The 27,168-nt window shown below is 42.1% G+C and overlaps 1 protein-coding gene across 1 annotated transcript in view; it reads right to left on the minus strand.

Moving 5' to 3' along the window:
• The window catches only part of ERGIC1 (endoplasmic reticulum-golgi intermediate compartment (ERGIC) 1), a 61,058-nt gene that overhangs the window by 23,898 nt on the left and 9,992 nt on the right, over positions 1 to 27,168 (minus strand). The window contains exons 2-3 of the mRNA XM_010579238.1: positions 14,696 to 14,757; positions 7,806 to 7,878 (exon numbers count right to left, since the gene is read on the minus strand). Of these exons, the coding sequence (XP_010577540.1) occupies positions 7,806 to 7,878; positions 14,696 to 14,757 (135 nt within the window). The remainder of the gene's footprint in view (positions 1 to 7,805; positions 7,879 to 14,695; positions 14,758 to 27,168) is intronic.

Here is a 27,168-nt window from a genome sequence, read left to right on the forward strand (position 1 = left end):
GCTCCGGCCACTGCCGCCTCCTGGCAGCATCAGCTCTTGCAGAGGGCCCAAGCTAACAAACCCAGCAAGGTTTCTTATCAGAGGCTCCAAAGCGCACCCTTTGTGTTGACCTGCTCTGTTACTGAGGTTCCCTCTCACTATGGGGAACCAAGGGCACAATGACAACACAGCACAGCCTGAGCTTGTTGGGGCAAACCTAAGAAGCAACGCCATTGTTTTCAACAAACTAGAAATTTCAATCCCAAAATACATTCCGGAAACCTCACAGGTAAAGCAAACTTCCAGGGTCAAGGCTATTCCATCCAGGATCTCCCCGTGAACCACCACCACCTACGTCTGGATAGAGCTGGCAGAGAACTGGCACTCACGCCTCCCTTGCTATCCTCCCCCCCCCAGGGCCAAGAAGCCAAATTGCACCCAGCTTTCCTACTATTTAATCGGACAATCCTGGGATGTTGGGAAAAGCACTATTTACCACCTCTAGCAACTCTCCCTGAAGGGATAACATCTCCAGTGGAATAAATGAAGTTGGCTCTAATTTATAGCTGTCTCTCCTGGAACATAAAGTGTCCCAGGAGTAACAGTGCTTAACAGTGAATCTGGGATGGTCACAAGGAAAATAAAACCTGAGGTCAGGCAGAAGGACACTGTAAATGCAGCTGCTTCTATGGCTGTTTAGAGAAGCAGCGTATAGGGTCGTATTGTGACTCCAAAAATGGCACGTACCTCCTCTGACGACCCTAAGCACATAGGATTTGGTATTTTACTGGTTGCTGTTAAAGACTATTAGAATAAAAGTGGCACAATAAAGCAGGGGTGAGGTGCAGAGCTATGAAAGTACAATGAGGGCAATAGGACAGGTGAGAGGTGGACCTCTCCCCCCACGGGGCCTTCCACTACTGATTCAAGGAAAGGGAGGAAAGTTTCTCCAGGCAGCAGGAGCCATGATCCACACAGAAAGAATCTGCTTCACTTCTAGAAAGAGCCACTTCGAAATGCTTCACATTCCTGAGTGGTGCTGCTGGGCTTCTCAGTTGCTTATCCCATTTGCTTACAAAACTTGCAGCATTACACAGAAAAAAATTGGAGGGACTTTGGCTAAGATTGCAGATCATGCAAATGGCACGCGAGAGAGAATGAAAGCGGGAAACGGCAGCCAGAGGGCTCAGCATTTCTTTAAGATTTTACCCAAAGAAAGCCAGACCCGTTCCCCATGCTTTAGGACTTAGATTTATGACACAACAGCTTTGTTTCCTCAGAAACAAAACTTCCCCAGTAACTTATTTCTACCCAGCAGCCCTGGCCACTAACATTAGACTCTTCAGCACTTGAACAGCTGAAGAACCTGTGACCCTTTGAATACAAGATGAGACACACTGCACCGACCTTTCAGAGCTTCACACACTGCCCGGGTGCTCTCTAAACACATCTTCCTTGTCCTCTGTCCTTATTGTCCTAGTCTCTACTTCAAGTTTTAGCTTTTTTTTTCTCCCTTTTTCACAGCGAACAACCAGGCACCCTCCTCCCCAGTCATCAGCCATACACAAAATACAACCACTTATTCCAGCAAGCTGCATTTTACCTTGTCCTCCAACTCCCAGGAAGCACTCGCTTTCTGGTCTCCAGGACCCTAAGCCTAAAAGGGAAAGTAATTATTCTTTCTTGAGGGCGCCCAAAGCTTCTCAAAAGACTTTCTCAGGCGAGCTCTCTTGGCTCTGCTTGCCATTTCAGCTCTAATCAACCACCTTCTAGAAAAACAACCATCTGAAGCCAAAATACCTGCACTACCATCTTTTCAGTTGTGCCAGACCAGAGGAGACCCAACACAGGACAAACAACCCATCATCTTCTCAATTTTTGTGAAGAAACAACAAGCAGGTCAGCAAATTCTCCACTGTGTAATAAATTGTGCATATGTCTATTGCTCTGCCATTTGTAATCTTCCTTCTATGCCCTGAATCTCAATCAGTTCTTCGTTGAGAAGGTCTTTGTCCCAGATTAGGTCTTGGCTCAGCTGTGAAGCACAGAAAACACACTGTCCTACAAAGGAAGGAATTACAGTACTCCAGGAGGCAGGAAGAAGGAGAAGGGTTCAAAAGACGTCAACGTAGATTTGAGTCAGAAATTGCAAATGACATCATGACACGACCTTCCGCTTCCTGCTAACCCACACACGTACATTAGGACAAACGGCATAACAACACTTCACAAATATATAACACCTTTTATTAGGTAATCTCCAAGTTACTACGCAAACATTAATTAAGCTTCTTAGCACCCCTGAGAGGTAGGCAGCTAAGTATTACATCCTTCTACAGAAAAGTGTCTTGTCTCAATGTCAGTCCATGGCAAGAGCAGGCTTACAACTCCCATTCCCCTCTGACCCTTAGGCTATATTCCCTATGCTGGTCTGGTTTGCTCCAGCATTTCATCTGCATCAACTGGATGAGCTGGTGGAGTTGGAGTTGCATCTCCAGGTTAGTGTCAGAACATATGAATTGTAGCACTGTGCTCATGGTGCAGATGGCTTATGCTCTGAGGTTACAGGTTCCAGCAGAAGGAACTGTTGTTGCACCAGGATCACACTCTGCTGCTTACAGTAGGTGCAGCTTGACCCTGCAGGTTGTTATGAGAAATTTTCATGGGCCAAGAGCCACAAGACACATTCCACATACCTTGGACAGCTAAGGGACAAAAAAACCTCTGAAGGCAGGTATGATAACAATTCTGCTTCACTGCAGGAACAGTCTTGGGCATGCAAATGAATCCAGTGCGAACAAGCAACGTTGGCCTCAGAAGCTCCTGGTGCTTTGCTTCCTCCCCATTCAGGGTACCTGACAGCCTGCACGAACACTTAAGTCATGCTGCATGTGATGTAGCCCTGGCATAGGAGCTGGGCTGTGTGATATTCATAGACTGGACAAGGTATTTTTCATAAAGATTAAAGCAAGAAGGCGTCCCCAGTGAATGATCCGATCACCTTAAATGAACAAATGATTTGGACACTGCTCATGATTTATGGTTTTAGGCAAAGGCAATATTTTTATTACAGATATTTTAAGTGATTAATTGCCTTGCAGGGGTGCACAGCCTTCCAAGTGGCAAACTTGTTACTTCAGCCTGTTCTTTCCCTGTTACTACATTAAAAAAAAAAAAAAGAAAAAAAAAAAGGAAAGAAAAAGAAAACACTGCCAGGAATGGTCTGTTGCTTTCTAAATGTGCTGTGGCAGATGAATTATTGTTCAGCAGCTACATTCATACTGCAGCTATCACATTCATACTCTCCTACCCCTTCCCCTGGCTGCCAATGCAAGGCAGACTAGATTAGTTAATTACACCTTTCCTCCATAATGATGGAATACTTGGAAAACTCTTATTGATCCTACAGAACATAATTCATGACCTAATTATGGTGATAAAACTGAAAGATTATCACCTTGCCAGCTATTAACTTCTAGTGCTGATCTGAGTTAATTGGAAAAGAGATAGGTGATTTCTACATTCTTGACTCCCAACATAACAGCACGATGAATGAGGAAGGCTGCTGAAGGTATGCTGAGCAATTTCTAGCCCTCAATCTACTCTCAACTCTCAACCTACTACTGATCCTGCCCAGGAAATACCAGGCACGTTTAACACTTTAGCTTCATTTCTTCAGCCGTTTGAGTCATTTGCTCAGTGGGACAGCCGAGTTTGATACTGTCAATTTTGCAGAGGTTCAAATGTGGAGCAGGGACCTCCTTTTCTTTATCTGTCTTTTACAGAATTGAGGAGGTTCATCTAGGTTCTTGTTTTGGACTAAGTCTTCAGTCACTCTCAGTCTGGACAGAAAAAAAAAAAAAAAAAAAAAAAAAAAAAAAAATAAGAAAAACCTTGATTTCCAGAGTTAAACTCACTCTCCCTTTAACTGCAATGATGGTTTGTGGCTGAGCAAAGAAAGAAAAACTTCTTCCCTCACCAGCCCTTCACAGTGCTTTTCCTGAAAAGGATGTAGCCCCACCTAAGAACCAAGCTTTGATTTCCCTCATGGCTGCTCAGGGGCACTGCCTGTTAGGGTCATGCAATAAATCTAGAAGATGAGAAACTAAGAGTTTTCTACCCTGCTCAGGGCTCATCTCCAGAGGAAGCTAGTCAGCAGCAAAATAGGATGTGCATTTACAGTGCGTTACCTATGCCACATGAACTTCCTGCATGTCCGCTGTAATGCGCAGTGTCTTAGTTCGGCTTCCTAACTGAAGTAAGCTCGTGTGCACAAATGCAATCTTAGCGCTCATTAGAAATACCCACACGAGTTATGACATAGCTACTGTGATGCATGCTGTCTTCCCCACATAGGTAATCTGTTTGGTTTTAGTGTTATGACTGTTATCCTCAAGATGAGGGTGTAATTTCTTGGCTTTCTGCCACCCAGACAAGTCCTTAGCAGTTGAGACTATAAATGCTAAGACAATGGGCTAGTCAAGGAAAAACAGCTTTGACATTGGGCAAGAGTAACCAAACTGAGATTTCTAGTAATACCAGGAATTTTAAGTTGCTACAGCCATATGAATGTAGAAGAAAGTCCAACAGTGGGTAGAAGCTAGCAAGTATTAGGGGTTAGCATGGTGTAGAGCAGACCTTATTTTCTCATGCTGCAGCCTAAGTTCAACAAACCACACCAACCTCTCACTTCAGATGCAGATACCAAAGAAACCTCCCTTTGGTGAGAGTTAGACAGTTAATCCTGTGGGTACCACTGCTGTTGAGGTTGCTGCTGACTTGCCCTGAAGCAGGCTGTCAATGCACACACACCATGCACAATTACTTGGCATAATAGGGCTATGAGTTAAGCATGAGTCCACATCAGTGAACTTGGTATGTCTCTGATGTAAGGCACCAGGCCAAGCGCTCTTGATTTCACCTTGCCACCAAAAAAGTGCAGCTATCCCCATGCAATCTAGCTTTGTCAAGCACGACTGCTTTAAGGGAAATATGACATGAGGAGAAAGACTGATGCAGTCTCATAGTATAGCTGGCACTGACAAAGCAGGAAAGCTCACCCCACATAAGCACACACTAGTTAATCATTCAGATCCTGGCTAACACCAGGAAACTTCAAGCTGGGAGAGATATCTGTTGTAGGAGACTCTTAATACAAAAGAAACTCAAAACTTGCAATAAAAGTTGATGGGAATTGAACAGTTTGCACATAAGGAATCTTCCTTATCTTCAAAAATGTTTGATTCATGGACAAACAAGGCTCAAAATATTTTTGTGAGATACTATCGCAGCAGTTATTTGCTACCACCCAGTTTAAATGGTGGCACAGAGTTCTCACACCGTTTGTTCCAGACCACGTAGAGCTCAACACTTCTGCACCTTTATTCCGAACGATGAGACTATTCTGCCTCCAACACACTGCCAGTAATACACGCTTGAAAGAGAAGCACAAGAGGTTCGCACCATCTTTGAACACCTTTAAGGAACTGGTTTCCCAGAAGAGAAAGCAATGAGTAAGAAATGGAAAAAGAAAAGTTTACTTCTACTTTAGAAGTTGCTGAACTGGGAAGCACTTTGTTATGTGACTTTCTGAAGTATTTCCGCTGTTACAGGGGGAGCCTATTCACAAATGCTGTGGGTGATCTGTTCCCAGCAAGAGAGATTCTGATGACCTATAATGCATCAGAAGGAGGTTTTCATATTCTGCGAGCTATTGTGTTGGACGGTCCATGACGAATCAGTTTCCTGCATTCATGTCTCTCAGTCTCTTCCATGACATCCTCGCTAAAATTTTACTGCTTTATTGCTTACAAACACCTCCGCCCCACGCAGTTCCTGCTGGGAAAGGCAGTTTACCATCTCTCTGACATTTTAATAAGAAACGTGCCAGCTGAGCACACAGGAACTTGTAGCACCCCTAATATCTTTGTGGAAAATGCATCATCTTGTTAAGAAAAAAAGCATGAAGAGGCCTCAGAGAATCAAACAATTTTGCTGTTCAAAAAGAAATCTCTAGTCAGGAAACTACCACTACATAAAGCCATGTGCACTCAAATAATTGGATCAAAATTACGTAAATATTAGTAATTCCTCTGGTAAAGCATCAGCTAAAAAAAAAAAGAAAACCAGATGAGAGAATGACATCTAAGAGGAGAGCAAGAAAAAGTACTATTTTACTTGAAGTGATTTGTCTAGCTTTTCTCTATTTTTTAAAACAATAAAACCAAGAAAACTGAGCTCCTGCAAGAAGTGGGTTGACAAGGTGACCCTAGTATTTTAAAAGCAAATGCATGGAACTGAATTCAAAGAAACAGTGAGTAAGAAACATAAGATACCATCTCTGAAGTAAATGTGCAGTGGGCATAAAAAATTAGCTAGAGCTAGATTACACTACTGTCTTAAGGTTAAACATTACTCAAGGTTAAAATTATTCTTGAAATTATAATCTTGACCCAAGTCAGAGCTGCACAAAAACAATGAAAAAGCCACATGGTTATCAGAAGCCACGTAAAGCATGGTCAATCTAAATACGGCACATGAGTCCAACGTGTTTCAGAGCTTTTTTGCTCAGCAGTGACATCTGTTGCTATCTGGACCATCATATAAGTCTGACAGAAGTTCCACCCTTCCTAACTATCCAGGAACTATGCATCACAGTCCAGTGAGCTCACTGCCGCATCAGCAGGATGATGGAGAATGTTTCCTAGAACCCAAACCAAAGGTACCCGTGTTAACAGTTACTAAGAAAAGTTTACTTCAAGGCAGGAGGAGCATGAAAAGAGCGGGGCGGAGGGGGGGGGAATCTGATTAACTAAAATACTTGTTCTGTGAGCAAATTTTTAAAGTGGAAATTATTTCCATTTTGCTCAAAGCAAGGTCCTAAAGAGGTTACCTGGGACAACTTGTCTTCAGGCACAAAACCTGTCAACTAAGTTTCCAAGTAAGGCTCAACAGGCAAAAAGAAAGAAGATAAAACTCGCGCGTGAGTAAAGCTATCTGCCTGTATCAGAGATTTAGCTCTGACATTAAAAAAAAAAGGGTATTACTAACATTAAACTAATAATAATTTGCATTTTATGCAATTCATTTTTCCAAAAAGCATCTCCAAAAACATCTACTGAAGACTGGCAGAATGTGATACCTGTTTCATCCACAGGGAAGCGAGGGGAAAAGAAAATGTCTTGTCAGAGCCCACCATATCTGCAATGGGACCCCACAGTCTCAGAGCACAGACCACATGAATCCAACCAGTAGGCACCACACATTTAAACATATGGCATCGCTGATGAAAAATATACTAGTTTTTGAGAATCACTTTGAATCAAACAAGTACAGAGGAAAGTGCTTATTCAGGAGGAGAGGGGAAACAAATCTCAGATGAGGGCAAGAAATCAACAGCCTAAGGAGGAAGAGGGAAACTGCAAATGACTGGCATTGATCATCATAGCATTCATGCTACCTTACACCTGATCACCAGAGAACTGAAAAGGGTCAGAAGCTTTTGATGTGATCTGTGGTCATATGAAAAATATTCACTGTGCTCAACAGAGAAATCCAGTATGCAGCTAATAAAAGATCATGCAGCTCTGGAACAGTTTTCTCTATCAGAAATATTTTAGAACCAAGTTTGCCTAGCATACTTCAGTAAATTAAAAAGCTGAATGAATCTGAGAATTTGGGCTCAACCGAAAGGAATCCAAACACCATTAGACAACTAAGTGACCTGGTGAAATTACAGGCACATTTCTCCAAGGTAACAGAGTAAAGCTGTAAAGAATCACATACGCGCATACATTCAAACAAAGGAAAACACGATTTTTACTTACATTTCAGTGGCTATGAATCCGGTGAGCTCAGACAGGAAGAGAAACAGTATGAAGAGACAGCAGCAGACAGAGACTGGAAAAGAGGCAAGGAAGGGAAAAGGTTAGTTTCATATCTCTAACAAAGGCAAAAACTGTTTTCACCCAGGCATATTACTCCCCCCATGGATATGCCACCCAGACACACCTGAGAACTAACACTCTTTAGAGACAGTAACCCAGACGAGGCCATCAGAGCACAGACTTCAATGGCACACCAATACCCAACATCTTGCTGGGTATTGTAATTCTTGGGCCACCTTTCCTATCATGATTTCCATCTCCCCATGGCTCCTGCATTCTTCATCTTCAGCACACAATGTTGGTCTGCCAGCTCTCCCTCCTTCTTGACAAAGCTGCTTGACAATATGACTTCTTTGGAGCCCTTGCTCTGAATGTAATTTTATTACTACTAAAACCTCCTGAAAGGGAAAAGAATCAGCATCTCCTTGCTTCAGAAGCATACAGTCAGCTACACAGTGTTTTGTGGATTAGGAGACATTTTGGTTCTTTGTCAAGTTCTAAGGCTAAGTGTAAGTCATCTTACAGCATGCACTATCCACTAGACAGAGCTGGTACAGCAGAGACGTGGCAATAATGGACTAGTCTAGCCAATGCCTGATACTTCTCTAATTTCTCCATTTGCCGATATATTGACTCTTCAGAGAGGGAAAATTCCCAGTGAAGGGAATTGCAAAGTACCTGGACAACAAGTCCCATATCTTTTCTAAGAATACCAACCTAGAGTTAAAAGTAACTGGTATATTACTGGTTACTCTTCACCAGGAAACTATTCAAAGCATTGTACAGTGACATTCACGCAGCAGTGACAGTCATTGACCCACACAGGAGGGGCTGGAAGGAAGGACAGCTGTAAATCCTATTGAGCAGGGATGATTGGAGTAGACAAGGATGTGCCAACTCAAGAAGACAGGGCTGCAATGTCTATTTGTCTTAAATAAAATACCCAAGTTCACCATGAATCACTATACAAAAGAATAAACCAGGAAATGGCATACTATTCCAGCGCTGTGACAACAGGAGTACAATCTGGCTCACCCCTCAATCCCAGCAGTTGCAGTGACCAAGCACTCTTTGGAAATGACCACTTTACCATAGCCACTAATTAGGATTAAGAAATCCTTAAGAAAAACCCTGCTCCTCAACTTTATTCCACATGACCTATACAGCTTGAATACCCATTCCTTTGGGAAGCTCAAGCAACAACTGGCTGGGGATCAATTTTATCATACAATTGTGCCTGTCCAAACTCCCTTGGTAGAGAATGTGAGAGGCAAGGGAAGGAAAGAGGAGGTACTTAAGGCAAATACCAAGACAGACCCTTGAGTGACCTAAACCCTTGTGCCTCATTCTTCAGATTAGTCAGTTTATAGTTCTGAGGAAAGAGAAATGCGTTGCTTCCCCTTTCTCATCAGAGTCTTTTCAAGGGTGGATTAATTTATTGACCCTCTGAAAAGTACAAGGGACTAAAAGAGATGCCAAAAAATCCATTAGCTGGGATGAAGAAAGAGAGAAAAGGGAAAAGTGAAGTCAAAAACCAGTAGGAAAATGGGAAGCAAGAGGGGGTGTTCATTTCTAAAGAGAAACCTCAGATGGTTACACAGTTGCTTCTAAGTCTTGGCTGTGAAGACACAGAAGAAAATACTACTTAACTCAGCTAAGCCATTGGCATGGTGCACCATGCAGTGAAGAGGAGGAGAATGGTCTACTTAAAGCACAGCAGCAAATTCTTATAAGAACACATACACCTATGTAAAAGCACAAAAAAAGTAACCTAAGCACAAGACTAGTTGATCCAGTGTTTCTTAATCACCAAACAGCAGGGACACAAGATCTCTGATCTTTGGCAGTATGTAGGGGAGAGCATTTGACAGACACAACCCTTTCTTCTTTAATTGCTTCCCATATTCATCTCTGCTTGTTAATCATCCTGTAAAGGCTTTCCACAGCATCAGCTAGACCTCTCTGCTCTCCAGTACGTCTATGCAAGCCTGGTACTACTAACTGTAAATTCTCTTCCAGAGCTTTCTCTCTCTTCCAATTTTTTAACTTTCTTCTCTGCCATTCACATCATCAAATTATCTTCTCCTTTTCCAGTACACAAAGTATTCACTCTCTCAAGTCCATCTTCCAATTCAGCTCTTGTAGTGAAGGCTTGTGACAATACTCACCAAATACAGTACAGTAAAATTCCTGCAAGAATGCCCTGAAATACAGTACAGTAAAAAGTCCTGCAAGAATGCCCTGAAACACCTGGCAGGGACTGACTTTCAAAGCTCCTCAATGCTTTTGCCAGTATTCAAACTTCACAGTCAGTTTTCAATGTGTAAAAGAGATTACTGAAGGTGGACATGAGAGGGGTATATAAAAACATGAGCAGCCTTAAAGAGATGAACGGGGAACAACCACTCACTGTCTTTTCCAGTACGGGAATGGGAGGGAAGGGGGAGGTTAAAAATAAGACAAGGTTTTTCTTTATGTAACACCTAACAAAATTCTGAAAATTCTTGACTATGGATGTTGAGGATATTTTTTAAAAGTCTGTAAGATTTCAAAAAGGAACCATCCATGCCCCGAAGAAGAAATCCAGTGAGGACTACTAAACACAAAGGAACCATCTCTAGCTCAGGAAGTCCAGAACTGCCAACTGACCAAAGCCTGGCAAAGCATTTAACCTGTCCTCATGCTCTTCCTCAGGCATCTGCTGCTGACCACTCCTGGGAAGAGGATGCTAGGCTACAACAGATATTTTCACTGACCTAGCATGGCCACTCTTGTGTTGAACTCTTCTTGTACACAGACATTTTCAGGGCAGGAGAGTGTCTTGGGCATGAGACTTATGTGAAAGTCTTATGCGTTAAACTGTCTCTAGAGCCAATGTTTTTTCAGACACAGAACATGAGCTCCTCTCCTTAGCGTGGAGCTGCAGGCATATACGATGTTCCCAGTGTAAGAATTTACGCACACAGTGCTTCAGCTACTTATTTCATAGTGAAGGCCTTTACTTGCTTCCATGCAAATGTGCAGTTCCTGCCACCCACATTTGACAACTTTATTATATTTGGAAAAGTAGATTAAAGGCTAGGATCAGACAATTCATGCACTGTGATGTTCCCACAGAGCTCGAAGGACCATCTAAGACAGGTTTCTTAAAACTCTCATATGATTAACAGAATCAATATATCAAAGGTTGCTGGTGTTAGACATACTGAAACACACTGCTGTTGGCTAATCAGTAATCCCAAAAGGATGGGAAATTCTGCCAAGTTTTTTTTTTCCCCTACACTAGCTTCGACAACCTAACGTTTTTGTACATATCCCTTCTGATACATACCCCATCTATGTACATTCCTGACTCTTCCTCTCCACCCCACAAGAAATGAAAGAAACGCAAAGTGTATAACACATCATGCAGACTGAGAACGTGGGTCCATGTCTATATTAAGGCATAAAATTAATAGCATTTATTATTCAATGGAGCAAACTGCTGTGAAGTGCAAGGAACGGGTCTTGTTACAGATGCCATGTGAATCATAACTTTGATATTTCCTGATGTGTATTTAAAACTCCAGCCTCCAAACAGCATAGAGTATTTCTGGATAACATTACCATGTGTGCATACAACATGTGCATGCAAACTATGCATCCACATTGACTGTTAAATAGCAGGATTGCTACAGCAGCTGTCCGAGTTGCAGGCCCCTCTTTCAAGAAGTCAGACTGCTCCTGTCCAGCCAGATGCCAACTGTCAGCCAGCCAGGGCATGTGCTGCTGCTGCTTACATACCCAAACATGGCCAAGTTGTCACCACGTTAGTCAGGTCTGTTAGAATGGCCGTGTGCTGGCATCACAGACACGCTACACAGGGGTGGGAAGGCCTGCAAAGACTGGCACAAGCATCTGGTGGAAGAGGGACAACAATGGCATGACTGGCTGAGTGGCACAGGGATCACAATGCTGCCTGAAAGAAGAGATTTTTATTGAGAAAAAGGAATGAGAAACTTCTGCACACTTTTCAGAGAATCCCACAGCAGTGAGTGCATTGTTCTGTACAAACCTCACTCCAGTAAACTGCAGTGGACTGCTCTTGGTTCCTTCATTCCCACTAATTTTTAGTAGCTGGAAGGATTGCTACATGGATCTGAAATATCTTGTATGCCGTGTTCACTGCAACTTTTGAAATGACAAAACCATACACAATAGAAAGCCTCAATAACCCTCCAGTTGGCTTCTGAAGTTGCTTGCATTCGAGATCACCTGCTCTTCTCCACCAAAATACCCTAACACTTACTCTCCCTGAGCTGCTGCTTTCCTAGAAGAGTTGGCCACTTCAGCCCTGGTGGTCGGAAGCAGAGCTGGTATTTTCCATCTCTTTTCTTCTGTAATCTGATCTATGCCTTCTTCCCTAATAAACCTCAAACTTTTCAAAAAAAGGCCTTTTTACAATCCAAAAGCAAACATACGAAATTTGCAGTAACTCCATTCATATTCCAGAAAGCCTTCAGCAGTAGAAGTGATACTAAGCTAAAGTTTCAGCAGAAATCATGTGGGAAGGGCCTAAATTAATAGTTGGCTACTACGGGCTATCTTATATCTGCTCTGTAAAACCTGGAGGACTTAAACAAAGCCAAAATACAGTTGCAGCCACAGCCGTTTCACACATTTACTAGACCCTAAAAGATTTTTTTGAGAGGCAGAACCTTCCCCTACCCTCAAGCCCCCAATGTTATTACAAGCTGACTTCCCTAAAGCATTTATCACGAAATCATGCAACCTTCCCAGGCTTCAAACTGGCATGGCAATGGGCTGGTCTCATTCATGGCCTCCCACAACACGCAAGATTACTGGCTTTCAAATTACAAGTCACAGGCTTGGTCAGACAGAAAGCCCATTAGGAAAGCTGCACACAAGATCCTCACATGCAAAGCCACCACAGTTTGTTGGCTGCCTGTGTGGTTCAAAAGCTTATATCAGCCTGTCTAAAAACACTCTGACAAAAAGAAGGAGAACCAGTTAGAGGAGAAAATCAAAGCCTGAGAAGCTGAAATAACAATAGAGAGAAATAAGTCAGCTAATAATTTTAAGTAAGAGTCACAGCCTTCAAGCCTTCCCACAACAGACTTATCACTTGAGCTGTTTACTGCAGATCAGAAAGCCTAACACTGGATGGCCTTTGATGTTTTTTTTTGTTTCTAAAACATACTCTTTTGCAGGTGATTCATAACAAGACAAATTCTCAAAGGGAGCCCAGTTATAGTGTGGGAACTCTTAGTTTCCAAAACAGGAGAGAAGGCAGGATCACTAACAAGTTCAAAGTGTTCTTTCAAAACACTAAATCTCATACGCCTCTAAATTAGCAAACAGTTTTATTCAAGCCCTTTGTTCACAGTTTCAGCAAACCTAAAAGGGAGACAACATACAACTAATTCAGTGGTCAGGAGAACACAGAGGACAAGAACTCTCTGAAAGTAAATATTTAGAGTAATGTGCTATCTTTCACAGAAGCACAGGATAGTTGAGGCTGGCAGGGACCTCTCTGGAGATCATCCTGTCCAACTCCCCTGCTCAAAGCAGAGTCAGCTAAAGCAGGTTGCTCAGGGCCAGGTCTAGTTGGTTTAAGTATCTCCAAGGATGAAGACTCCACACCACCCTGGGCAACCTGTTCCAGTCTTCGACCATCCTCACAGTAAGGAGTGAGGAGTTTCTTTAGCTCACAAAGGGCTTTCCTTTGTGTCCATTGATTCACTGCTACTGACTCAGTTTTATTTGATGCCTGCTGTCACCAAGGGATATGACATCACTCACGTCAGCAATGACATTCAAGGCTACTGACCCATCTACAAGAATGGATGAATGGAGCACAGCTACATGATCAAAGGAAGTCACTGTTCAATGGAACAGGAAAGCTGTGTTAGGCGCCTAATTACAGGCCTGGCAGGATCAACCTGATCAATGTTTACCACTCTGCACAGTGCGCTCACTGCACGTAATTGTGTGAAATTGCATTACTCAGCCTACAGCCTCCCTCAGGAAGAGGAAGGAAGGAAAAGGGGCCCAAGGCAAGAGATTTATATCAGCCAAAGTCTGTGTATTGATACACAGGAGTGAGAGTGGATCACTATCGGTGGTTTCTGACCAAGCAAAATTTCTTCTTTAAAAGCATGACAAATAACAACAAAATAAGATCTCTGCTCACTAGTCCCACCTACAACATCAGATGAATCCCCTGAGTACACTGTGAGAGAAATACATGTTTCCCAAATCATCTCCACCGCTGGCCACTGCATATTGCCACCCACACCGCTCCTTACTGATGCAGAACCTGGATTCCCTGTTTGCACTAGTTTGGTTCCTCAAGTCTCTTCAGCAAACGCGCGTCTGGGTACGCTAACTGTGAATCCAACTGTTACCAGTTGTTTTTCACACTGACTGAGGGGATGCCTACCAGAGGGAGGTAAAATAATCTGCAGTCATCCTCCCCACCAGTGTTTGGAGCAGACTTACAGCTTCTGTTCATGGGAAGACGCTAGCAAAAAGCTCTCTGGCTACCTCAGTAGCTAGCAGAGTGGGTATTTCAGTGCTAGCTTTTAGACGCTCCCTTTCATGACAATATATCTTTACTACTTTTTGTTGTTGAGATTCTGAATCCATGCAAACTACTCCACTGTTTAGTATGACTGCAGATTAGGCAAAATGAGCTGTCTCAGCAACAAAGGATACCCTTTCCAGTGTTTAATATCCCTTTAAAAAAATACCCCGGAGACAGAAAAGCCAAACGATCTTTAATTTTAGACCAGGGGTATGCAAGGACATCAAAAAGAAGTGTTACTTACTAATAGCCCCTGTGTAGGTTGGCTGTGTAAGGTCTTTTGGCACCTTCCTGTAGATGTCAAACCTGAAAGAGGAAAAGCATCAGCCATAAAACAGGTGGAACATTTCAATACATTTCACGTCCCCACAGGGATGAATGATGTAAAAGTTTTTCCATCCAGCTTTCCAACAACATTTTTTCAGTTTGCAGAAGGATATGAGAAGGAAAACCAAAACAAAACAAAAAATCCTTTTTCTTTTGTACAATTATGTAACCGAGCTCCTCCTTGGCTCCAATTTCCAAAGCACTTCTCTCCACCTCCCTCTTGCCTTGCTGTCATGGATCTGTGCAATCTGAACCGTGAGAGGTGCCAGGGAAGCGTCATTCTGGACAAGTTTATAGACCACCGTAAAAGGAAAAGGATACTCTACAGACTCCTGAATAAAGAGGCCTGGCAAAAAAACAGCGAGACACAACCTATATTGCTCCTTGTAGTTGATATCCTGCAACAGCCAAGAAATTGACAATACCAAAGTCAGAAATCAAGGTGTTGAGGCAAGAAACCTATCCTTGGACACTGGATACATAACAGAAATTAACCCAAGAAGTTTGCCACTCCCCCAGCAAAATCCAGTTTAATATTAGACTGTTGTTTTGATTCAGTCATATCTTTTAATACCCATATGGCTCAGCTTTGCTATTTTAAACTCTCCACGGTTAAACTTTCACTGTGCTTATGATGTTAGCCGTATTATTTCCTACAACCTTGTGTTACTGCACATCCAGTCGCAATGCAGCTCTGACATCAGTTTCTCCACCACTCAATAAAAATTAATTAATGCATTAAAAACACACACACACCCTAAAGAAGGAAGTGACTGGTTCTCCCCCAAAATAGACTTTTTTTGGATATAGCACAAGTGGGTGAGATTTGATGCTTTTTCCAGCCCTGGAGAGGCATAAGAGACACCAGCTTCCAAATTCCTATTCTATACTGCACCAAGATTAAACACCCCCGTGTTTATTCAGTAGGTCCTAATACAGCAAATATTACACTGAGAGTTTAAAAACTAGATCATCTTTCTTCACTCTTCATCTGTTGAGATCACTTGGAGGCACTCTGAGTGAACAAAACAGCATTTGCCTTGCACGAGATTAGGAGGACATCGGTGCTGCTGTGTTTCATTCAGGAGTTAAAGCTGGAGGAAGGAAGGGTAAGAGAGGGAAGGAAAGCAGGTATAAAGATAGTTCACCTGCCCAGCTCAAGTCCTGAACAAGGTATGTAATCACTTAAACATTCCAATAACCCACTGCGATACACTTGACAGAGCATGCTGCACAGGATACACATGGAGCTGTATGTTTTTATGACTCTCTTCACTGCAATCTCCTAAATAGATTAGTAATAGTCCTGAACCAAACAGTCCATTTATGGCTCTCCAGCTGCCCTGAGAACATCTGGAAAGTGCTGTTTACATTCTTTCCACATACACCAAAGCAACAGCAGCAGCGGATGGTAAAGCAACGCCGAATAGCTGATGACATCATGGTCTCACAGCCAGAGGAAGTAGCTGATCATTCCTGCTCACATCCCATTAAATGCTGAAAGCTGGCGTCGTCTCGCCAAAGTCACAATAATAGATCAACAAGGCTAAAAAAGCTGGGGGGGGGGAGGGAAGAGCACGCGCACATGAACATGCAAGAGCTGCTGAGTGTGAGTAAACAATTAGAAATAGGAAATAGCTCTATGCTGGATTCAGTAAAACCAGCAGCACGTGGATACTATAAAAGGAAGTTTGTTCTTACAATGCGAAATATTTACTAGTCTTAAAATGATGACCCATCACAGGGTTAAAAAAAATAATCTAGCTTTTTAAATAACTCACTGGAAAGTTGATGTCATGGCAGGGTTCTCTCCTCTCAGACTGCCATTTTAATCACATAAGTAACACCCAAACCCACAAATTAAGTTTTACATGACATAAGTAAGCTAGGATTAGGCAAAGACACTACAGAAAGCAATCAATGGCTCCTAGCCACATTTATTGCCTGGCTTTAAGTGCTTAAAAGGCAGTCCACCCCCTCTGTGCTATTCTGCTTCCCATCTCTTCTACCACAATGTTCCATTCCCTCTGTCTTCTACTACCATGACACACATCTAAAAAGGGCTTTAAGCAAGTCTCTGGATCTGATTTACCTGGAGTTTTGAGAACTCTTGGGTCTATACTTACAGGCTTAAGCCTCCCTGAAAGCACAGTACGGCACATTTGCAACAGTTGTCACATGAGGCCCTTAACACACTTTAAGGATCACTTAATGTATGAGCAGAGTGAACGTACACAGCTTGCCAGGCAAAGAACATTAGGCAAACAGCATCCCACCCTTGAACTTACAGTCTAGAGGCACATACAAGAAGAGTACAGTACAAACCAGGAGAACTGAATAAGGCTTTAATGGCTTTGTTTTCTAGAATTAACACATTTTTAGATAAGGACAGATGCTACGGAATAACACAGAATCAAGAGTGGACAATGTATGCAAAAGAGGCAGCGAGAGCAGACTGGATGGTAGGGAGGAAGGAGGAAAGCTCAGCTGAGATCTTATGGATGAATGCAGAAGCTTCAAGGGTTACATCCAGCACCTGACTCAAGCAGCAGAAAGGAAGCAAGGCAAGCAAGGGAGGTGTATTTAAGGTTGCAGGAGGATGCTGAAATGATCACAATTAACATTAACAGCAAGGGAATGGAAAAGGGCAAGTTTGGTATGAGAGACAAACACTGCCGGATGGACTTTCCTTACTGACACGTGATACCAGTAAGTCCAAGAGACTGCCAGACCAAAAGAGAAAGGACTGGTTATGTGCAAGTATCCTGGCAGAACATTCATTTGCTTGGAAAAGACAGGCTCTGGATTAGGAAGGTTTATACTTTGACAAAGGAACAATACTCTTCAGGGTATGAGGCATCTTCCCATAAAGCATCTGATACTGGCCACAGCTTGAGAAAGTACAATTTATTTAGTCTGATTCAGGATGGTGAAAACAACAGTTGGGTTTACGCATTCAGAGAAGGGCAAGTGGGAAGCCCAAAAGGAGAGCAAGACATTGAATTTTGAAGAGAATTATGGAGATGCTGGCACAGCCAGGGAACAGAGCTATCTTGTTAACTCCTATTTAAACTCCAAGTTAGAAGAAGATACAAAATGCATAGGATTCAACGACAGCTTGAAAAGTATGTTTGTGAGACATCAGAAAGATGAAATTCCAGCAGTGAGTAGGGGATGGAACCCCAAAGGCGGCCTCAATAATTACATATAATTACAATAAATAAGTAAATCAAGCAAACTTCTCAAACAAATCCATGAAGTTGACAAGAGTTACTGTAACAGGAGAGCCTAAGCCCCAAGAAATCGGAGATTTGTGAAAGCTATAGCTCCTATCAGACCTAAGGGTTAAAAATCTGATTAACTTCTAGACTCCATTAGACAAACTTTTCTCCTTTTGCCACAGGCTTTTTGCCTGTGTCACAGAGCTTAAAGCCATTTCAGGGGATCACTTACACTGTCCTGGGAAGAGAAAAGAACAAGGATTAGACACCACAGATGATTTGTAATGTATGAGGGAGGAGGCCATGGAGTTGTATGCATGGTAAAGGGGAACAGGTTTTACTTGCCTTCAGGTCAGATGTTCCTGCAAGCACCTGCAGTAAAAATTCCAATAAGCCTCCAGGTTCCTGAGGCATTGGTCACTTGGAAGAGTATTTGTACCCTGGGAACAGAGAAGAACCTCGTGCTCGTATATTGCAAAAGCTGCCTCACAGATTTCTGATACTGGCACATTCAAAGCAGTGGAAGACATTACTAACACTGGAAGAAGACTGGATGTTCAGAAAGGTTATACCAGCCAGCTTATAATGCAGTGAGACACACTGTACTACACTGTGAATATCCACTTTGATAGTCTTGTAGTCATATCCTAAACGACCATGAGAAACCAGGGTGTAGATTTACAGCATGTTGACCGCCTCGGAGTAACTGCTAAGTGAACTCTCTTAACCTGCAGCACTGTGCAGCACTTTACCCCACTTTCACGCAGGGATACATTACTTGACACTTACAAAGCATGCATACGTACAGTTTCCACAGGACAGCCAGCACATTGTTTATATATAGCTTTTGGCAACTTTCTTCTTTTGCTCAGAAAGGCGAGACTTGTAAGGTGAAGTAATATCTTTGAGTTAATCAGCTGACATAGCTGCGGAGTGGAAACAACAAACTTTCTGCTAGGAAAGTTCTTCCTCCAGGTCATATGTATCCTCATAAAGGGAAGGCTGGACCTTGCAATACCAGAACACAAGGATAAAGATAGAACTAGGCTGTCATCAGTATAACAAAGGAAATTTCCTGACACATCTAGTGTATCTATTGTCTCTTCTTTCAATGGAAAGCATAGATGCAAACAAAGAAATAAAAAAAAGGCTGTTTGGCAATGTCAGAGTTTCGCAGGAACCAACATTCATAACTAACATGAGGGAATGCTACAATACTTTCTTCTCAGTCCAATACTGAAAGGACTTAACAAAAAACTTTCTCACCTTCCTGACGGGAATGTCAACAAACTGGTAAAACAGCACTGTAAAGAAGAGCAGCACAAGGATCATTCCTAAATAGGTTAAAACAGAGAATTCGCAAACCTTACCATGATTAAGACAGGTCTGAGGCAGAACTCCGGCTGTCTGATGGACAGGTGTGCAACAGTCCTCTCAGAAATACAGAAATTACGTGTCTCATCTTATTGCAATTGCACAAGTGGATGGTGAGGTAAAATTGCAGATGGGTGCACCTCAATGGAGCCAAACAAAAGGATGACAGATTTCAAGTGCCAGTAAGTATCAGAAGGACTTCAAAAGCTGTATCTAGACTAATACGGGCTGTTGCTATTAAAAATTTTTTTTTTCAGACAGAAGTATATGCTCTTCATGTTCACTTTTCAGGACCTCCTAGAACCACAGAAAGCATCAAAATGTTTAAAAAGCCAGAGCCAGATGCATTAGTGCTCATCTGAGTGGGACAACCACAAAAAAATCACGTCCAAGGCTGGCTATGCAGAGCCAATGGTAGGTCAAACCCAAAAGAAAGAAGCAAGCTCACATTGTCAGCCCTGGGGTGATTCCTGACTTTCCTTTCAAATCTATGGGATTGACAGCACAAGATGGGTGACAGGGAGGGCAGAAGATGTCTACCTAGACACTGGTTTTTTCTAGAGGAGATACTTCAAGTGCCTGCCCTGAGAACAGGGATGAGCTCACCCCCTCAGCAGGAGCTGCTACGAGCAGGGCTTCCTGCCAGGGTGTGCTTTATATACACCTGAACTGTTTCAAGCCTGGATCTGAAATATTTCAGGAAATGAAGTAATAAATACATTATTTCACTGAAGATTACCACCCCTCCAAACAGAAAAATCCTCTCTGACATCTCTGGAGTCTGAAAAGAGCCTCAATAAAATACTATAGTAGCATCTCTGTAAGATGCTGTTAACTTTTTAATGAGCAAGAAGCAAAGAACTTGAGGCAATAAAAAAAAAATACTACTTGTAAGTAGAACTAACTAGATGGTGGTTAAATTTGAATGTCTCGTAGCAAAGGGAAACTCTGATACCTAAAGGAGTTCATACCAGAAAAGGAAAAACACTAATTCCTCCTTCAGTTTACAGCATTTGTTGGAGTCCTCGAGTGGCCAGCCCTCCCTGGCACAAACAAAGGAGCAATGCACTGGCTGTGTCACCTAGGGCAGACATTCAGAGCACAGCTTATAAATCTCCCTATACTACTGACTCACTGTGTGGAGTCACTGCAAAGAGACAGCAGATGCTTTAAGCACTGTCTGTGGAGCACTGAAACACAATTCTGGAGTGAGCAGCAGTGGGATGTTTTCATGTACCCTTCTGCAAGGTGTGTTTTTACTGATTTAACTGAGGGGCAAGGGAAAGATTGTTTTGCAGCTCTCGGACTGTATTTTGGATTCCAGTTAGTCAAGTAGCCAAGCAAAAGTGCAACACATTTACATGTGGCACTTGGTCACAGAACAGAATTCAGGCACCTTAAGTCAGCAGTGAACAGATTAGTTTTCATCCCTTTCCACTCCTCAGATGATTCAGAAACTTAGCTTTAATGCTCACAGACAGAGGAAAAACATTTTTGTTCTTCAGGCAGATTATGTTTTTCCCCAGAAGAACTGAATATTTAAACATTAGTCTTCTTTCTGAAGCGTGCTGGCTCTATCATAGGTACTTCTGTAGCACATACTGAAAGGGGGTGGTGTTTAGAGGACATGATCATTCATTACAGCAAATCACACTTCTGATGTCAAAGATTAAAAAAGAAAATAAAAAATCAGTATAATGGCTGACATTCCACCTTTAGCAGGTCAATGGTGGCGTAAATACATCATGTCATCTTGTCTTAGCAGCAAGGGTCCATGGCTGTGATTCACACAGAAGAATGTGGGTGTTGAAACAACGCTTGATTCTCCACCTCCCATATTAACCAGGTTTTAGAAGTGGCATCTATTTTTCAGCAGATACCACAACTGAAGTTGAGGTCACCAATTCCTGGTGACATTACTCACTCTCAATAATGAGTCCAGTGCACAGCAAACAACTACCTTAATTTTATTACACATCAGTAGCTTTGAGATCTCTCTGAAAAAAGAGATGGCCTGGTGCTGCTGAACCAATTTGCTTCATTAACAAATAACTTGAAGTGACTTGCAAGAACAACACGTGTAACAGCAGAAACATAACTTCACTATTAAGCTAACCAAACAAATGACAATTCTATAGCAGATTTGACTAAACTAGACAAAGGGGGAATTATCGAGTACAGATACAAAAAGTTAACTTTGAAAATACTATAAAGATTATGTTGTTACTGCAATAAGAAATTTGAAGAACTGTGGAGCAAGTGTTTGTAATCCAACACACTGCATGTTGGAGACCCAGTGCTGGACAAATGCTCATTCATTTTGAGTAGGGAGCAACATATCCATCATAATCTATCAGATACCATAACGTCTCTCAAAGAGAAGAAAAAGGGTGTGGGGGAGATGTCCCTAGGGTTTCCAAGATGCCGGGGAAAACCCAGATAAGAAAAAGCCAACTGGTGAAGCCCCACACCCTGAATTGTCCCAAAGGGCTTTTAGGGTCAGCAAAAATTCCATCTCTGACTGCTTCCATCTTGGTAAGAAACATGACTGCTCTAAGAAACAGAGGGTCTGCAGATTGCAAAAGAGAAAGGCAAGGCACCTATGACATAGACAGATGGACAGGTTGGTTATCTGAAGAAATGAAGAGTAATACACCCTCCCAAGCTGAGATGGCTTCCTGGATCAACAAAAGCCCTTGGTCAAGGGCTCAAGTTTAAATAGCAGCACGAAGGAGCACAGAAATAATAAACCCTGTCTTCAGTGGCAGTTGGCACTTCAGTGGGAGGCTGTGGGGCATTGATATGGGCTGTAACACTCAGATTTCCATTGAGATTCCCTCTTCTCACACAATATTTACATATCTGCAGTACAGGTTAATTCACTCCCAAGATAGCTGGGTAAGTCAGAAAGCAGGAATAAATCTGTCTTTTTAGAACCTTTTCAAAAACACGACTGAGTCACACTAAAACCACTGACCCTTTTGTACACCAAGAAAGCAAGCTCTAAAACCTGGCATGCCAGCTAACACTGAATTTGTAGGCAAATCTCTCTGCTCCACAAAGTGAAACAAGATTAGGCTGGTCTTTTAAGAACTATTTCATGCAAGAAATGTTTCCTTGCCACTGCACAGGGCAATACAAGCCGGTTAAAGCAGTTTTCAAAGCTTGTTTCCCCTTCTGCTTCTGCTCATGTGCTGGTAATGCCCTTACTCAGTTTAACAGCAAGTAGCAAACTGGAACATACATTCAAGTGCAATATTGCTGCTGGTTTTTCCCATTTGTCAAGTCCTTCTTGCAAACCAATGAAAAGTAGATCAGAGTATGGCTGCAGGCCTCAAACATTAAGAATCTGAGAAGGCATGATGTCAATATTTCTCCACACACACCAATTCCTGACTAACGTAACAAAGAGCTTGCCTGTTCCTTACAAAGTCCGTTCATTACGTACTCACCAGTAAATGGACTTACAACGTGGAAGAAAGAATTTCTACCGTTACACACTGTACTTGCTGCATTCAAGAAATATAATGACACAGAGGTATCCCATGCAGAGTAGACACATTAAGTTTTAAGAAACTCACTCTCAAAAAAAAAAAAAAAAAGGTGCTTTTTCTCGAAAGAATATAAAGCACTCTATTCGTTAATTTTACTGGGTTTCTTTTTCAGGTGGATAGAAAAACTGCTGCACGGTGCATTTGTAGGAATGTACATTCATTCAAAACAACAATCCCAGACTGCTTTTGATGAAAACTACATGTACTGTGGAAGGTACACAAAGAGCAAGGCAGCTGCCAAACACAACCTTGGACAGTCAAGCCTATGCCAGCATTCATTTAATCTTCAGTAAGAGTCATCTTGAGGCAGCTCTGCCTGATAACAGGTTAGAAAACATCTAGTGTCTTCTCTTCTTTGAGAGCATCTACCATTTAGACATTCTAAATAAATTCATTTTTAGGCAGATAACAGGTTAGAAAACATCTAGAGTGTTCTCTTCTTTGAAACCGTCTACCATTTAGACATTCTAAATAAACTCATTTTTAGGCCACATCCCTCTGAATAACACCAGACTAATTATTTCATGTAGACATCAGTGAATCCAGCCAACTAAGAATTTGTATTCAGCTGCCATTAAAGAGAGGAATCATTCTTAACTTTGAGAAGGATTAATTTTCCCTGGAGACAAGGACATAACCTTGGGATTTGTCACTCTACACACTTCTGTTCTTCCTCTTACCATTTCCTATCTGCCTCCTCCAACATTTCTGTTATATTGTTGTATTACAGACATATGATTCAGAGAGCAGAGATGGTTGGTTCAATCACCTTTATTTGGTTCCCCAGAGGAGCTATAGATCTGATGCAGAGACAGGCAACCAGCTCTTCCCACAAGATTTGTATAACTGCATCTATTTTTAAGTTTGTCATTTCACGACAAGAGGTGCATTAGCAGTTCAGGAAACCAAGGTGGGTGTGAAGTGGGGAGAGGAGAATGAGCAACCTCAAACCCACTTCAGGAAACATGTTTAAGTGCACATGAAATGACCTGGAACGATGGCTCTGAAGAGTTTTCAACCAGTCCACAGCATGGGCTACCGCACAACTTTCTCTCCTCGTATTACTGCTGCTACCACCTCTGGAAGAAGTGACCTTAGAGACAGCAAAAGAGTTTACATTTACAGACTATGATTCATTCAATACCTGCTGCTATTAAAGCTCTTAGAGATACCACTTAATAGTTGAGAATCCAGCAATTCACTTCGCATAAAATGCTTTATCATTTATAAGGAGGACACTGGAAGCAGGAAGAAACTCAGTCATGATAAATACAAGTTGGATTAAGTCCATCTGACATTCAAAGATCACTGGACGCAAATAGACTCCACTTTCTCTCTCCAGGAAAACTTTAGTGGAGGTTGGTGTTGTTACAAAGGGAAGATCAGAATTTAATCACCATTTCTGTCTCAGAAGCTTCCTTCTGCCCTCCAAAATTGGCATAGCTTGGAGGCAGAAGGGGAAAAAAAAAAAAAAAGGCCACATTGGATATCTTCTGTGTGAATTCATGGAATCAAAAGGAAGCTATGGAGAGACTGTTGTCACAGAGCAAGATCATTCAGGCTGGAGACTAATGGCAAAAGGGAAACACCCTTCCTTTAGTACCCAGTGGTATTTCTAGAGAAACCTTCCCACCAAAGGCATGCTGTTTTATGTCAAGGAGCATTTATATCTTTGTGATCTGCTGACTGCTCAGGCAAAGATATGTCCATCATCTAACCAAAGCTTAAGAATCAGAAGTACAAAGTGCATAAGAGAAAACCTGCATCCCCAACAGCTCAAGATAGCGTGGGGTCTGTGTTCACTGAGTTGTTTTAGAGGTTTCATGAAGCAACTCAGCAAAAGAGCTGGCTTATAGAGAGCACCCACTGAAACACCCAGTAACTGGCACTCCCCATCCACCTCCCCATATTCCACAACACAAATATGAGGTAAAACAGATTCTCAGGCTGTAGCTACTAGACTAAGCAGGGAAGAAATTGCTGCCCCAGGACTTTATCTCTCACTGCTTCTTCAATTGAAACAGACATTAAAAAAAAAAAATATTACAAGGTGCTAGAAAAACTAAGAGAGACTAGGAAGGCATATAGAATACTCCAATGTTACTAGAAGAACAAAAGATTTTAAACAAAAAAATCAAATCCCTTACCTAAGAGCTTAAAAAAAAAAAAAAAAAAGTTGTTTAACAGGCAGCAACTGTTCCTCTGTTTCCTTGGGTCACTGCTCTCAAATAATTACTTTGGGACAATTCATCCCTGCTTTGTCAACAAAGCTGCCTTAACAGCCTTTGAATGCTGGGCAGTAGGAGCAGGTCAACCACACTAACTGAACAGCACAAGCCATCAGGCACACAGCTGTAGATAGCTTTTAACCTCTTCAGGGGCCATTTAACTCTAAATAAAAACAAGCAGGCTTATACACACATCCTCACTCCACCAAACACAGACAGGTACCTCTAACACAGAGTGTACCTTTCTGGCTTTGTTCCTTCCTACAAAGCACATCAGACACTTGCAGTAAGATCTTTAAAGCAAAGCTGTTACTTTTGTATAATTGATAAATCTAAAAACACCAATTTAGTTTTCAATGTGACTCTTCAAGCTGAGGGAAACATAAAGGTAGAACAAACAGTACAGCTGAGTCAGGTTTGCCCACATAGTGCTCTTTTGATTAACAAAAGATCATCTACTTAAAAAATAAAAATAAAATCCCAGGCACCTGTTTGAAGTTGTTGGGGGGGGACTTTTATTGTTCACAGTTGTTAAAACCGTGCCTAGAACTACTGTGGCCAGGATCAGAGAGAAAAAGATAAACCTGTTTTTTTGTTAAATTGATTTTATTCAACCGTGTAACAGCAGGCTGACTCCTAGGGTATGCAGAGATGGCCTGAAAGACCAGTTACCCCATTCCATGTGCCTAACGACAGAATATTTGAAATAATTAACACAGTAGAGAAGATGGCCCTGGAGAACAGGTAGTATCTGGGACAACGGTGATAAAGTAACAAGTGCGGCAAGACTCCCCTCTGCCTAGTGACCCTGAGGGGGGTTGGACATCATCAGACTCCACTGGGAGAGAGGAGAGGAATGAGCAGACGGCTGGGCAGGTGACACAGGAGACTACTCAATAATTTTGTGGGCTGGATTATGTACCCCACGTGCTTGAAAGCTGCTACAAAAAAAAAGCCAGATCCGGTCTGACTAGCAGTTTGGAGCAAGTCCCTAAACTAGGAAAGCATGGGCTTGAGAGAAGATGCAACCCCTAAGTAAGAGGGCTAGAGACCTCTGAACTACAGAGAGAGGGAAGCTATCTGAACCGCCATGTTCGCTCCAAGGTAATGTCAGAACACAGGAGGGTCTCCTTCTCTCAGGGACATTCGAAAGAGCATTAAAATCAAATGACAACATTTACAGCTTAGAAATTCTGTCAGAATAAATTCTCTTGCATTATTTTGTTTTGTTTTTAATTGGGGAAACATCAAGAACAGCATGTCTTTTTAAGTAAAACCTCTCTTACTTTACAACAGCAGTGACTTCCAACTCCCTACCCATTTTCAATTCCTTATGGTCCTCGCTGTACCTGTGCTGGACAAAAATCCAGAATTTTGTTTCACAGATCTATCAAAGAAAGAAGAATTTCTACACACCAGTAAATTCACTCTGAAACAGTCCAAAGCAAGTAGAAGTGCCTTATTCTAATGCCTTCCTTTATACATGTATAGGAAGCACTGATTTTTCTATTTTTATGGAGAAATATTAGTTCAAGATTTCATTCTGACATCCTTTCTTTAGATCATGCTCTTTTCTTCCCATCCAAAGGCAAGCGTGTACTCGACAATCTCTGCAAGAACACTCAGCTCCTACACAATCCAGCACAGATGACAAGTAATAACTCTTCTTCCAACAAAGTAGGTGGAACCTATTGCCCTGTTTTACAGAGTGGAAAACCAATAGCAGGAAGTCAGCAGCAGGGGAAGAAAATAGGAACTACTGACTCTGAGCACTTCATTTTGTGATTGTTAATTCTTTGTTTAAATTAAATTTCTATGTTTCCTGTGTGCTGGCAGATGAGAACATAATGTGCAGAGAGCAGCTCAGGACAGCCATGCTGTGATCCTGTGGATGGGATGCAGCAGTGGGAGCCAGCAGACCTGAATTCTGTTCAGCTTCCAGCGCTGACTCACTGCCTAATTTCTGTTCCAGTCAATTAAATCTTTCTTCTTCATCTTCTTCATTTTGCAGAG

Source organism: Haliaeetus leucocephalus, unplaced genomic scaffold, assembly GCF_000737465.1.
Source record: "Haliaeetus leucocephalus isolate CR32 unplaced genomic scaffold, Haliaeetus_leucocephalus-4.0 Scaffold656, whole genome shotgun sequence".
Classification (NCBI taxonomy): Eukaryota; Metazoa; Chordata; class Aves; order Accipitriformes; family Accipitridae; genus Haliaeetus; species Haliaeetus leucocephalus.